Source organism: Brassica napus, chromosome A1 (genome assembly GCF_020379485.1).
Source record: "Brassica napus cultivar Da-Ae chromosome A1, Da-Ae, whole genome shotgun sequence".
In the NCBI taxonomy this organism is placed as follows: domain Eukaryota; kingdom Viridiplantae; phylum Streptophyta; class Magnoliopsida; order Brassicales; family Brassicaceae; genus Brassica; species Brassica napus.
The window spans coordinates 11459506-11474029 of NC_063434.1; the positions used below are offsets into that span (position 1 = coordinate 11459506).

A 14524-nucleotide genomic window follows, 5' to 3' on the forward strand; every position below is an offset into this window, starting at 1 on the left:
ACAAGAATTGTTGATGTCGTATTTGTCGTCAAGGAAAATGGACGAAGCATAGTTAATATTTCGTATTTGTCTTTTTTTTTAACAGCTTAAGCTATATATATAGAACATATGCTAGATTGCCCCAAAAAAAAAAAAAAAACATATGCTAGATGATCGATAATTTGTTTTTTTATCTAATCATATATAATAGGTAGCAAAAAAAGAGAGTAATATATAGCAGTTGTGTAGTCTTTTTCTATTGTTTTTATGTATGCAATTCGTCACAGTTTTTTGCCGTCTTTTTATATGTCTTTTAGAAAACAAAAAGTGTGGAAGTTGGTGTTGTCTTTTTATATCAAAATATTAGAGATTTTTATATTGTTAAGAGATAGTACATTAAGCATTAAATGATGGGCTTGTATCCAAATACAACAAACTAGGTAATAACCCGCGCCTTGCGCGGGATGTGATTATTAGTTTTGTTATTTTTTAATAAAAACACATTAAATCTGTTTAATCTGGATATTGGTTCAGTTTTAAATTATTTTTTTGGTTTATTCTGTTAGAATGTTTGATTTTTTAGTTTTTTCGGTAGAAACCAAAAATTATTATTATTTGTTTATTTTTATGTTATAAATTTTAGATAATCGTCATGTCCAAACAATGGTTTCATATTATAGTTTGTAAACGGATAATAGTTCAAGAAAAAGAAAAGAAAATTATTAAGACTAATCATTTCACTACAATTTGGTCGGTCGTGAAAGAAGCATTAAGAAAAAATATATTTCAACTTCCAAAAAAAATAGATACTTCAGTAGTGGTAAATACTTATAAAGTTTTCACATCAAGGTGCACATGTATGTGTATATAAAATTATATAAAAATAAATGACAAATATATAAAGATATTGTTAATTAATATTAATGACATTTTTGTTCTAAATAATACATGAAAGATAAAATTAAAATTAATTAAAAGGTAAAAAGGCCTTGATATTAGTGAATTTTTTTATATAAAAAAATCAATTGTATCCGTAAATAGAGGTGGGCACAGATCGAATATCCGAGTATTTGAAGACATTCATGTCGATTCAATCTTTAGCCACTTGGATAGTCGGTGATTATGATATCCGAAATGATTTAGAATTTTAAAGAATATTCGATTTGATCCGTAAATAAAATTAAAAAATTAATTGAAAATTTAATAATAACGTTTTATTACAAAAATAAAATATTATTTACTTTTTAAATTTTAATACCTAATATAATAAATTTAATTTATAAAAATATTGTAAAACTTATATAAACTATAATATATATAACATATATATATATATATAATTCTGTACATATATGTATATATATGCATATAATAGATCGAATTTGATAATCGCTCTTAAAAATATTGGTATTTGTGATTTGCTTTTCTTTAATTGTATTTTAGTAATTGATTTGCTTCGTAAAGTTACGGATATCCATATTTTTTGGTTCAATTCAAAACGGATAACGAATTGAATCAAAACTTATTAATATTTTGCCCAACTTTATCGGTAAACAATAAAAATAATATATATATAGTTTAGCTTTTGATTCGTTATTTGTTTTGATTCGAACCGAAAAATCCAAAGTTTTATTGGAACCATGCATATGAGTTTTATATTAAAAAAATAAAAAGTATATAGTGTGAACACATTTATGAATATAGTGTGAATGCATTAGCATATTTATTATCAAATCATTGTGAAGCTGCCACGTGTCTATTATAGTGTGAATGCATTTATTACAATGCTTCTCCTTTAATATATAAGGGATAAGAGTCCTTTTTGTCAGTCTACACAAGAGTATTTCACATCTGTAAATATAAATAGGGGCAAATTGCTTGACGACTTTCATATCTCTTCTCAGTTCATTTTACGTACATTCTCCGACTAAAAAAAGGTTGTAGCAAATGAATTCTCTACAAAAATCCGGAGGTTCTTCGAACGAAGAAGAAGATATGTTACTAGCCATGCAACTTTGCGGCATAGAACTTATCGCTTACTGTGTGAAAACTGCAAGAGAATTAGATTTGCTCGAGATTATGGCTAGAGCCAGGCCCCTAGGGATCCATCTCTCAACGTTGTATTTGGCATCAAAGGCTGCACCAAATAATCCAGACGCTCCGGTGATGATTGATCGATTGCTACGCCTCCTTGTTGCATATTCGGTGTGTACATGTAAATTAGTGAAAGACGAAACAGGAAGAGAGTCAAGGACATACGGACTAGGAAACGTTGGAAAGAAGTTCATCAAGGATGAACATGGAATTTCTATTGCGCCCTATGTGCTTTTCCACTGTTCACATACCAAGGGAGTTACATGGTATGATGGGATATACTAGAGACATTTTTAAATGTCATAAGATTCTGGTATTGTGATTTTATTATGTAATATACACAATATAATATATATATATATATATGTATATAAATAAACATTTCTAAAAAATAAAGTCAATAAAATTTATTACAATGATGAGATATTTCTAAGGTTTATAGTTAATGGTAATTTTTAATACAAGTTTCTTTGCACGAAAAGGTCTTACCTCACGGAGTCGATACTAGAAGGCGGAGCATCGGCATGGGAGAAAGCTAGTGGGGCATTGGTATTTGAATACATGAAGGAAAATGAAAGTCTCAAGGAAGATTTCAACGAGTCTATGATGAGCCATACGACAATAGTAATGAACAAAATATTAGAGAATTACAATGGGTTTGAGAGTTTGAGGGATTCCACGTTGGTAGATGTAGGAGGCGGCATAGGCACTAATCTTGCCCAAGCACTCTCCAAGTTCCCACATCTGAAAGGTATCAACTTTGATTTGCCTCACATCGTCTCGGAAGCTCCCCAAATTCATGGTAAACTTTTTTTTTTTTTTTTTTTTGGGTTCAAATTATTATACACTTTTATCGTGTCTTTTTCTTATTTTCACTCTTTATTGGTAAGCTAGGTTTCACTTCAATGATTCTTAAGATTGATATATTCAAAAAATATCAGAAGTTAGATTGAGGATAACCTTACAACTATGTCTAGTCTAGGAAACATCATATATAAAACAAATAAAAGTTAAGGACTGCAGTTTACACGTATTATTAAACGTTCATGATGCTTCATCTTACCATCATGTCGCCTCGCAGAGCGCCTAGTTATTAGTTCTTTAAAGTGAATAAATAAACTCTTTTCAGGCGTGGAACATATTGGTGGTGATATGTTTGATGAAATTCCACGAGGCCAAGCCATATTGATGAAGGTATATAAATTTGAACTCATTATTATAGTTCAATTTTCACAGCGTATAAGTATATAAATATCTATGGCGAAAATGGACCTACATACGTCAGAATACTTACCTGAAAAGTGGGTCCTTCGGAATTCTGATACTACTCACATTTCATTTTGTTTTGACATGAATAAGTGGATACTTCATGATTGGAGCGATGAAAAATGTGTGGAGATATTAAGAAACTGCAAGAAAGCAATACCAGAAACTGGAAGGGTAATCGTAATCGAAACGATAGTCCCTAGGGAAGTAAACAACACTGATATAGCAACCAAGAATGCACTACATTCAGATGTAGGGATGATGTGTTTAACGCGTGGGGGCAGAGAGAGAACCAAAGAGGAATTTGAAGTATTAGCTATGAAAGGCGGATTTAAACTCCCTAATTTTATTTATGGTGCTTACTCTTTTTGGGTCCTTGAATTATATCCAAATTGAATTGCAATTTTACTTTTATTATGTTGTTGTTAAGTAAACAATATTGTACTCTCTTTCGAGCCTGGAATATTGGTTGTTGTTGAATCTCTATCTGTAATTTGTATGTGATTTGTGTTTATGCGAGTATAACCCTGATAATGCAATCTTCATCTATATTAAGTTGAAGCTGATATGTATCGTGAAGTCTCTTGTGATTGAATTACTTGTAAAGCACTTTATGCACAAGAATTTGCGGAGTCAACCTAAACGAGATTTTCCGTCTCCTTCTCTCCCTCTCAGGTAAATCTCTTCACGCCTCTCCACAAGTTCTCTCAGGTTTAGTTAATCCTCTCCACTATGCTTCCGGGAGCTTGGGCTAAGCCATTGGCATGGTTTGTGGAATCTATGGTGGAATCAGCTATCTTAGGTGAAGCCTCAACAGAGTGGCCAGCTCTGTCGTCCAAATATATAGGCGAAACATCACAAAGAGGTTGTCAGGAAATCAATAATAGCTTCCAAATATGCTACTCTACCTGTTGTTACTTTGTTTCCAACGGATAAGGATGAATCCGGAAACAAGGAACCTGCATCGAGCCACTACTCCAGAGTATTTGGAGGATGGTACTCCTAATGTAACTATTCCCAACAATGTTCTTCTTCAAGGTTTGCAGAAACAAAAAAAAATACTTGAAGGCAGTTCCACCGCTGTTTGGTACCTCCTGGTGGTCTCGTATATGCTGTGCTAAACAGATTATGGGGTAGGAAATGTAATATTTCTGTTAGAAAGAGAAGCAACTTTTCTTATATCCTCCACATCCCTGATGAGGACACGAGGAAATGGGTTCTCTCGCGTAGTTTGTGGCATGTGGATGATTGTATAATGTTTGTAGCCCCGTGGACTTCTTCAGAATCTCTATCTCTACTGGAGATCTCAACAATCCCTCTTTAGGTCACGCTTAAAAACATTCTGAGTCAGCTATATTCCATCCTCGGAATTGAATGGATTGCATCTGGTTTAGGGGAACCTATGTTATCACATAAGCCGTGGTTAGATCCTACTATGTTTGGTGAAGCTAGTCTCCTATGTACTCATTGTATATAACCCTCTTGTATTGCTCATTTGAATAATAAGAGAAACATTACGTTTACATTGAAATCATTGTAAAACAGTCCACACATTAGACTAGTACCTATGCTAGATAAGCAAACAAAAATATATCGGTCATCTAGCTATACGACATGCTAAATAAACGAACAAAAGATATTGATCATCCAAAAATATGTGTGGACGTTAGTTCGAGGGAAACCTAACAACTATTGCCCCATCTAGGACATGTTCTTATAGAATACCCTTTCCATTTTAAGAAATTTCCAGTGAACACGGTAATTGTTGCATACATTATCTCTAAAATAATCTATAAGCGAAAATGGAGGAAGTATAGTTAACATTTCGTATTTGTTTTTGTTTTTTACATCTTAGGCTAGAACATCTGCTAGATGGTCAATATTTAGTTTGTTAATATAGCATATGGAATAGCTAGCATAAGTTGTGTAGTCTTTTTCGATTATTTCTATACATATTCGTCCAAGTTTTTGCTGTCTTTTTATGTCTTTTAGAAAAACAAAAAGTGTGGAAGTTGGTGTTGTCTTTTTATATCGATATGGTTGTTGCTTTTTTCAAGAAGAGATATTAGTATAGAGAGGTGATTTCAAACACAACTGTCGTGATGTACGTCATTCTATTTTATTCTCAGCACTCTACATTTTCTTATTAAGCATTAAAAAAGCATGGGTTTGTATCACAATACAACAAATATGAGTTGTATTTGGCAGTCTAGACAAAAATATACCACATTAATCTGTCATATAAATAGCGGCCAATTGCTTGACGACTTTCATATCTCTTCTCTAATTCATTTTATGTGCATTCTCCAACTAAATTTTATTTTTTGTACATAATGAATTCTCTACAAAATTCCGGAGGATCTTCGAACGAAGAAGAGGATATGTTACTAGCCATGCACCTTTGCGGCATAGATCTCATCGCTTACGCTGTAAAAACTGCAACAGAATTAGATTTGTTGGAGATTATGGCTAAAGCCAGGCCCTTAGGGACCCATCTCTCAACGTTGGATTTGGCTTCAAAGACTGCACCAAATAATCCAGACGCTTCGGTGATGATTGATCGATTGCTACGCCTCCTTGTTGCATATTCTGTGTGCACATGTAAGTTAGTGAAAGACGAAAAGGGAAGAGAGTCAAGGACATACGGACTAGGAAAAGTTGGAAAGAAGTTCATTAAGGATGAAAATGGAGTTTCTATCGCGTCCTATATGCTTTTCCATTGTTCACATACCAAGGGTACATGGTATGATCTGATATACTAGAGATACTTCTAAATGTCATAAGATTCTGATTTTATCATTTTATTATGTATGTAAAACTATATCAATATTAATTGAAAATTCTAAACAAATAAATTTAATAAGTAAATTAATACTATAAGGGAAAATTCCATAAAGTATCCTAACTAATTTGGTTAACGTTTTAATACCTAGACTTTTTCTACCAAGTTTAATACGTTAACTAATTATTTTTATTGTAATATATTAACTTTTAATACTATACTCATTTTAATATTGAAACTGTGTGTATTATAATAAAAAAAAATCAAACAAATTTGTTTAAAAACCCCAATCTTAAAATTTTTCTACTTTTATTTTAATTTTATAGGAATAATATTAAATAAATTTTGTTATATCTTAAAATTCTAAATTTTTAGTGTCATATTTAATTTTTATTCAAAATTTAAAACTAATTGATTTTTTCATTCAAAAAATAACTTTTTCTAAATTTTATTCATTATGTAGGTACCTTTATCCTTAAAATAAAATAAATTAAACATTTTAAGATTGTTTTTGAATTTGAAATTGTTTTTAATTTCGTTTGAAAATAAAGTAAGCACAATTTGAGTATTAAAAGAACATTGTTTTAAAAGTTAGTGTATTAAAAGGAAAAACAAATATTTATTTATTAACAAAATTAGTTGGGATATTTGTATATTGAGATATTTCCATGATGTTACTGGTATTAATTAGTTCTAATACGAGTTTCTTTTCAAGAAAAGGTCTTACCTCACGGAGTCGATACTAGAAGGCGGAGCATCTGCATGGGAGAGAGCTAATGGGGCATTTTTATTTGAATATATGAAGAAAACTGAGAGTGTCAAGGAAGATTTCAACGAGTCGATGATGAGTCATACGACAATAGTAATGAAAAAAAATTTGAGAACTATGATGGGTTTGAGAGTATGAGGGATTGCACGTTGGTAGATGTAGGAGGTGGGCTAGGCACTAGTCTCTCCCAAGCGCTCTCCAAGTTCCCACATCTTAAATGTGTCAACTTTGACTTGCCTCACGTCGTCTCAGAAGCTCCCCAAATTCATGGTAACCTTTTATTTTATTTTTTCTTGTTATTACTCTTTACTGGTAAACTAGTCTTCACTTCATTGATTATGAAGATTAATATATTCAAAAATATCAGCAGATGTTTGATTGAGGATAACCTTACAAATGGTGTCTAGTTTATTCTAGGAGACATCTTATCAAACAAAGTTGAAGGAGTATAGTTAATACGTATTATAAAACAATATTGGTCCTTCATCTAACCATCATGTCGCTTCGTAAAGTGCCTAGTTAGTTGTTAAAAGTGATTAAATAAACTCTTTCCAGGCGTGGAACATATTGGTGGTGATATGTTTGATGAAGTTCCAAGAGGCCAAGCTATATTGATGAAGGTATATAAATTTGAACTCCATCATCTACTCTATTAAAACAGCAGTGTGACCCATTGATATAGGTTATGTCTAATTAATTATTTTCAACCATACTAACTGCATATAATTATATATCGTGGAACCACCAGCATAATAATCGGGCAGGCCATGTTTACTTCAGCATAATAATCGCACCATTGCATAGAACTAAATATAAACATTATATCGTGGATGTAACCACCATTTTTCTCCGATCTATACTTAAAGGTTTCTGTCATCTTCTATTTGGTACCTAATTAAATGGCCAATATCTAATTTAAATTCTGAGTATATTTGAAATGTGTATTTGATATTATTATGGAAGTACTATTTATAAAGATATACTCTATGGGTTTTAATTAAAATAATTTTTTTAAATTTATTTGATTAAAAATTAATATTTATTAAATGTAATTTTACATAAAGTTAATGAAGACCATATTAATCCATTTACACACACACACACACACACACACACATATATATATATATATATATATATATATAACATAATATGTTACAAATTATTATTTTCAAAAAACTTTTCAAAAATTTTGTTTTATTTTCGGTGCGGATTGGATTTACTATTGATTTTCAGATATAATTTTTTAAGAACCATTGAAGTATATAGGCCAGATCTAATAGAGTATGAGACTTTCATTTTTGGGTCGATTCCGAATTGAGTTTTTTAAGTATGAATATTATTGATTAATTATGTTAGATAACTACTAAAAAATATAATATGTTGCACATTTTAGAAATAAAGTTAAAAAATAATTTCTGAAATGCATATGGCATAAGTGTATAATTATGTAACTTGACTATTTAATATAGTTATCAAAAATTTTATTAAATTAAATTAATATTAAACACAAATATGATTACAAAAATATTATTCAAAAAAAAAAATATATATATATATATACCCGCCCTTTCAAGGGCGGGTCATAATCTAGTTATAATTAAATTTTCACATGTAACCATGTGTGGTGAGAATGGACCTACCTACTTCAGAAAACTTAGATGAAAAGTGGGTACTTCTGAATTCTAATACTAAAAAAAGTTTCATTTTGATTTGATTTTATTAAGTGGATACTTCATGATTGGAGCGATGAAAAATGCGTGGAGATATTAAGAAACTGTAAGAAAGCATTACCAGAAACTGGAAGGGTAATCGTAATCGAAACGATAATCCCACGGGAAGTATCCGACACTGATATAGCAACCAAGAACGCACTGCATTTAGATATGATTATGATGTGTTTAACGCGTGGGGGCAGAGAGAGAACGAAAGAGGAATTTGAAGTATTAGCTATGAAAGCTGGATTTAAGCTCCCAAATTTTATCTATGGTGCTTATTCTTTTTGGGTCATTGAATTATACCCAAATTGAATTACAACTTTTACTTATACATGTTATACTTAAATAACGTTCTAATCTCTTTCCAGACTGGAATTTTGGTTGTTGAATCTGTTTCTGTAACTTTTACGGGGTGAACAATCTATTTCCCCACGAAAACTATCGTATAATATCAAATCCCCACCGAACTATGAACTCGTGTTAAAACTCCATAAATTTAAAGTTGTAAACTTATTTCTCTCTAAATTATAAGTTTAAAATTGATTTCTCCCCAAACCGATGATTTGAAACTTAACTGTCCATAGACCAGGTTTTAATTGGTTTACCATTAACCGACCAATTTTAAACCAATTAAGACTTCAATATTGATGATGTTCAAACAAGTAATCCTCTAACTTCTTAAGTTCTAACTAATAACGAGAAGATTTTGTAGTGATTTAGTCATCTTCAGCGAAGGCTGCATCGTCTTGATCACCATCTCCAAAGTCATTATCATCATCTCCACCGAAATTTGCAACTGGAGGAGCTTCATCTTCAAACCCTGGTCCGTCAGGAATATCCATGTCCTCCGTCACTTTCATCGTCTCTAGATTCTCCTCGCTGAAGAAATCAATCATTGGCTTGGATACCTAAACAACACACACAAAACATACTCGGATGCAGCAAGGTTTGTACTTGAACACAAAAAAAAGGAAAAAAATGGTCTTACCTTGAACAATCGGTTTCTCTTCTCAGCACTTTCTACAAGATTTTTCCAGAGCGGATCACTCTTTAATGTTGCAGCTGAACCAACGACCTGATTGCATGTTTCAATGGAGAATGAATCAGAGAGAGATAACACAAACAATAGTTTCTTTCAGCTTTTCCTATCTTACCAAAACAGAAGACTTAGCTCGTGTAATCCCCACATTCATACGCCGAGAGTTAGAGAGAAAACCAATTCCTCCTTTATCGTTAGCTCTAACGCATGAGAATATTGCTACATCCTTCTCCCTTCCCTTTTCACAATGATAAAGACAAAGACAAAGACAAATGTTGAGTTCTTGGTTTGCTTAATGCATTTTTTCAGCATATACTTGATGTTGAAATGTGTGAGAGAGAGAGAGAGAGAGAGAGAGAGAGAGAGAGAGAGTAGAATATTTGACCTGGAACCCATCGACAGTGTTGATATCAACCACTCTCTCTGCCTCTGCCTCTGAACCAAACATCTCTTTAAACCGGTCTTTGAAAGTTTTAACTTGGTAGCCATAGGGAGATATAATAGCTAGCTGAGAACTTGACTTGAGCTCCGGGTACATGGTAACGAGCCTGTGGTAGATGAGCAGAACAAACTCCACCTCGTCCATGTTTAGTTTAGAGCCAGTTGCTCCATGTTGAGACTCTTTCCCTTCGTGTATATCAAAAAAGCAAAACGGACCAAAGCAACGGTACTTATGCCAGTCACGAGTCGTCTGAGCCTCAATGTCAGCTCCATCTTCCAGTGCCTCTTCATAGAATTCCTTTGACGGAAAGCTTCTTATCTAATTTTTCAGACAAAAGCAGAGAGTAAGTAGTCTGGTCGAGAACCAGATATTCAGTGAGAATCTATAAATTAAGGGATACCTCAGGATGCATCCGGTATTGGGTTTTCAACATGTTCACCGGATAGCCAGCTTTTTGAAGTCTCTCGAACATGCTTGTACCGTAGCTTTCATTGACCAACGGAAAGACAACAATTCAATAACGTCAATACAACGACATATTAACAGATAAAGTTTGCACGTGATGAGTGGTTTAAAGTACTTACCCAGAATCCTGAGCAACAGTTGAGATTACAGTAGCTGGGAGTTGTTTTGGATCCCCTACCTGATAAAAACAATGTTACCCAAAGCTCAAAAATTTGCTCATAACTGGTCATATAAATTAGTAACTCATACACTAATGGTATTTGCACTCTCGTCAGTCACATGTGCAGTTTCAAGATACAACTTATTTTCTTCAATTTCAAGAAAGGTGGGGAAACTTCTATACTCTAAGTCTACTGATGGCATGTAATAAATCATCTATCTATTTTTATCATGTTTGGAACATGAAGGGGTAATCTTATGGAATGTTACCAGAAATACTTGTTTGCACCTAGTAGCCAAGGGGATAAGAGTTGCCGGCTCAACCTGCGCATGTGCACAAGAGTCAAAATTTCATTAGAAGTGAACTCTGAAGACATATAAGCACTTCACTTCCGTAGCAAACAACAAATACTTTCAGATTACATGAGTCAACTCTATGTAATACACGCCATGACAAAAGTCTCATAAATGTTAAGTTTCAAAGATGAAACCATCACACATTATACAGTAGGTATTAGGTAAGACATTCGAGCATTAGTCCGGGGGGGGGGGCTTACAGCTTGTGCAGCTTCATCTATGATAACGACATCGAAACCACGGTTTGATTTAGCGAGAACTGGAGCCCCACTGAAGCTAAGAGTACAAAACACCTGAAAGTGCAAAGAAACAAGTCTGAAAAAAAAAATATAATCTTAAAGTTACATGAATACGAGGAGGGTTAATTCTCCATACAATTGCAGCCTCGTCCAATATTGAAGTCTTGATGCTATCATCATCAGTTCCTGTGGTTCCTTGTTTTGGTTTATCAATGGCTGAGCCACGCCTTTGTGCCACCTGCAATAGAGTGTTTTTTCTCAGGAAAATGGTCAACAGAACTTGAAATTTCGTTGTTTGGTTCCTCTTAATGTACCACAACTAACAAACCTATAATGATCCGATGACAGTTGGATTCTTTATCTTAAGCAACAAAACCTAACTCACAACGAAAGGCAATCGAAGTGCAAAAGCTATTAGGTACATACGAGGTGATCAAGCCATACTGACTTGACGGAGTGATGTGGCTTGACACCAATTCGAACAATCTTGGGTGCGTATGGCTGGGCGTTTTCGTCACGCAGACCTGAAAGTGCAACACATAATAAGACCAACACTAACATTCAAATAATGAGACAATGTCTTTGGATAAAACACATGCCCGTAGTCAGAAGACGTAACACAATCTCATCAAGTGCAGAGTTTGATGGAGCGCAGACAAGTACACGTATCCTGTACTTCCGGTTTGCATTAACCACCTCTGGTTTCTGAACACACACACAACCAAAAAAAAAAGAAAACATAAGCACGGTTATTACAATGTGTGTCTCAGAATAGATCTTCCGACGGACCATATCGTTTCCTGAGGTCGGAAAAAAACCATCATCACCATCTTCAGGCATGATAGCATCTCGTGGGTTGACACCCAAAATCCAAGGAGAAGCTAATGCCCAGTGATTATATCTGCAGACAATAGGATTTTATAAGTTCACCAATGGGGATGGAGATGAGAGGAAGAACATACTTCTCCTCAATGGTCATCTGAACTCGACGCTTTAGCTCATGCTCCCTATTATGAAAAGAAGAAAGAAGCATAGTTTAATAATATCAGAAGTCCAAAAGGTTAGCATCAAGAGGATGGGCACGTAAAAAGATCAATACTTAGACTGAACTCGTGCTGGAGTGGCATGCATAACGGCACCAAGAATGCTAAGAATCGTCTGAGTTTTCCCTGTTCCTGGAGGACCCTAGAGAAGGATTGAGTCATTAGTATTCGAATTAGTTCAATTCATCTGCTTGTCAATGCAACTCTGATCTACTCATCTACGTTCCTTATCTTGACAGTCTGAGAGAAAGACATTGAGTGCTAAACAATTCTAACTTGAGGAAGAAGTCAACCTGTATCAAGACAAAGGATCTTCTTGATAGACCAACCTGAAAAATATTTGAGACAAAGAAGATAAATTTAACTGCAAAAGACCCAAAGGAAAAGAAGCTACAAGGCCGCCAGACAGACTTACATCAATTGCCTCCTTTTGAGATTTATTAAGATTTTCGGTAAAGTAATCATGCAGAGGTCCAGATATTTTCCAAGCATCATCTCCATAACCACAAGACTTTTCTGCTGCAGTAAAGATTAAATCCTTGAAAGGAAGCGAACTGATCGATCGTAGTGCTGTATATTCCCTAATAATGGTTGACAAACCACATAACTGCAAAATGCAACATTCAATTAATAAATCAGAAAAAACAGAAGCCAAGTTAGCACAGCACTACAGGACTGACCTTTAAAGTGTGCACCCTTTTGTCTACGAGGTTGGCAGATGATGTAATAAGAGAACGAATATTTGAGAGAGATCGGATAAAGGGCTTTGTTCTAGAGGATTTCGTTTTTTTGGTTATCTGCACCACCTCTTCAGCTAAATACATCCGAAGTCGAAGACTAGTACTACTTAGACGGTTTTCCACAATAGCAAACCCATAAGATGAAGGAAACGAACTCCCTTTAACCTGGACAAAAAAAGAAAGAAAGTCAAAGCTCTAACTGACAATCCAACATTCAGATAAGACAATATGAAAGGAGTTATCAGAGAGATATAAAGAAACCTCTTCTTTTGATAGCAATAAGAGATCATTTGGACCAAGAGACTTATATTTATTAACTTTATTATCATCCTCCACGCGTTCGCGTTCGTCAGTGACTTGTAGAATGTGAAACCCATCAGCCTCGCTGCACTCCATTACCAATCTCAGTTCAGACCCCGATGCTGCTAAGAGGAAAAAAGAATGTCAACCTTACTTTTATACACAATTTTAGAGAAGAAGAAAGGATGAAAACCTTCTTCTTCAGGATCTTGATTCTGCAAGATTTGAGCTTTAACTTCCTCAAAGAGGAGTGGCTCAAAGGTCTCAAAATAATCATCAACATCTTTATAAGTATTCTTCACAACACTCAACTTGGCTTTAGTATCCTTCTTGTTCTTCGTCTGTATTTACAAAAGGAATTAAAATAGATATATATAAAAAAAAAAAAGAAGAAACGGAGTAGTATAAATAAATGAATTTCTTTTTACCTCAGTCTCTTTTAAAAGCTGTGTATAGTCCCAACCCAAAATAATCTTATGGAAACGAGCAACAGCTGCTGCTTCTTCTTCTTCTTGGAACTTCCCCTTATCAATGGCCATCCTTCTTTCTCTGCTCAAATTCTACCGCCAGATTGGTTCTCTACATGAACATGTCCCCAAAAAACGAAATCGAGGAAGAAAGATATTAACTTTGAATCAATGCAAGCATTAGCATAATGTCATCGTATAATCAGTAACTAAGGAAGAAAAAAAACAGACTTTGGACACTGTCTGCCTATTTTAGAACACACAAAGGGAGAGGGAGAGATTGACTGTTACAGAGAGAGAAAGAGAGGAACGCACAAGCCGGAGAGTGGGGCGAGATCTTGAACAAGTGGCGGCGACAATTTCGGTTCGTTTGATGCTTGAAAGAAGAAGCCCTCGTGTCCTGTCGTGGGGGCGGAGCACCTTCCTTTTTCTTTTCTTCTAGCTCCCTCCCTCCCTGCGTCTCTCGTTGGTTTTGTTTTTGTTAACCCCCTCCCGGTTTAGTATAATTATTTACCTGTTTTTTTCTTTCTTTCTTTTTGGCCCTTTTTTCCAAATTGATTATATAATCAAACTATTAAAACTGAACCACAAATAAATCTTAGCCTTATGTTAATAATTTACCATCCGATACTACTAAACTTATAAATAGCAATTTTCATAAAAAT

The 14524-nt window shown here is 34.1% G+C and overlaps 2 protein-coding genes and 1 pseudogene across 6 annotated transcripts; 2 read left to right on the top strand and 1 right to left on the bottom strand.

Annotated features, from left to right (window-relative positions):
• Positions 1–1799: 1799 nt before the first annotated feature.
• Positions 1800–3888, top strand: LOC106356601 (caffeic acid 3-O-methyltransferase-like). Its single transcript, XM_048772485.1, has 4 exons — positions 1800–2339; positions 2556–2875; positions 3203–3267; positions 3433–3888. Exons 1-4 carry the CDS (start codon positions 1927–1929, stop codon positions 3733–3735), a joined length of 1101 nt encoding a protein of 366 aa, XP_048628442.1. The 5' UTR covers positions 1800–1926; the 3' UTR covers positions 3736–3888.
• Positions 3889–5531: 1643 nt separating this feature from the next.
• LOC106356602 lies at positions 5532–9090 on the top strand (annotated as a pseudogene).
• Positions 9091–9191: 101 nt separating this feature from the next.
• On the bottom strand, positions 9192–14358 carry LOC106352544 (probable helicase MAGATAMA 3). Of its 5 annotated transcripts, none has more exons than XM_048772460.1 (21): positions 14175–14358; positions 13821–13971; positions 13586–13733; positions 13354–13514; positions 13033–13257; positions 12768–12959; positions 12646–12681; positions 12409–12494; positions 12272–12316; positions 12099–12210; positions 11909–12014; positions 11736–11833; positions 11446–11547; positions 11271–11363; positions 10984–11037; positions 10674–10732; positions 10490–10574; positions 10033–10407; positions 9763–9885; positions 9597–9683; positions 9192–9516 (listed from the first exon to the last, which is right to left on the bottom strand). In XM_048772460.1, exons 2-21 carry the CDS (start codon positions 13929–13931, stop codon positions 9325–9327), a joined length of 2490 nt encoding a protein of 829 aa, XP_048628417.1. In that variant the 5' UTR covers positions 13932–13971; positions 14175–14358; the 3' UTR covers positions 9192–9324. The 5 variants fall into 5 exon arrangements, with proteins under 5 accessions (XP_048628417.1, XP_048628344.1, XP_048628362.1 ...); XM_048772387.1 differs by having other exon boundaries at positions 13354–13517; XM_048772405.1 differs by having other exon boundaries at positions 13354–13517; positions 14151–14338.
• Between the last annotated feature and the right edge of the window lie 166 nt (positions 14359–14524).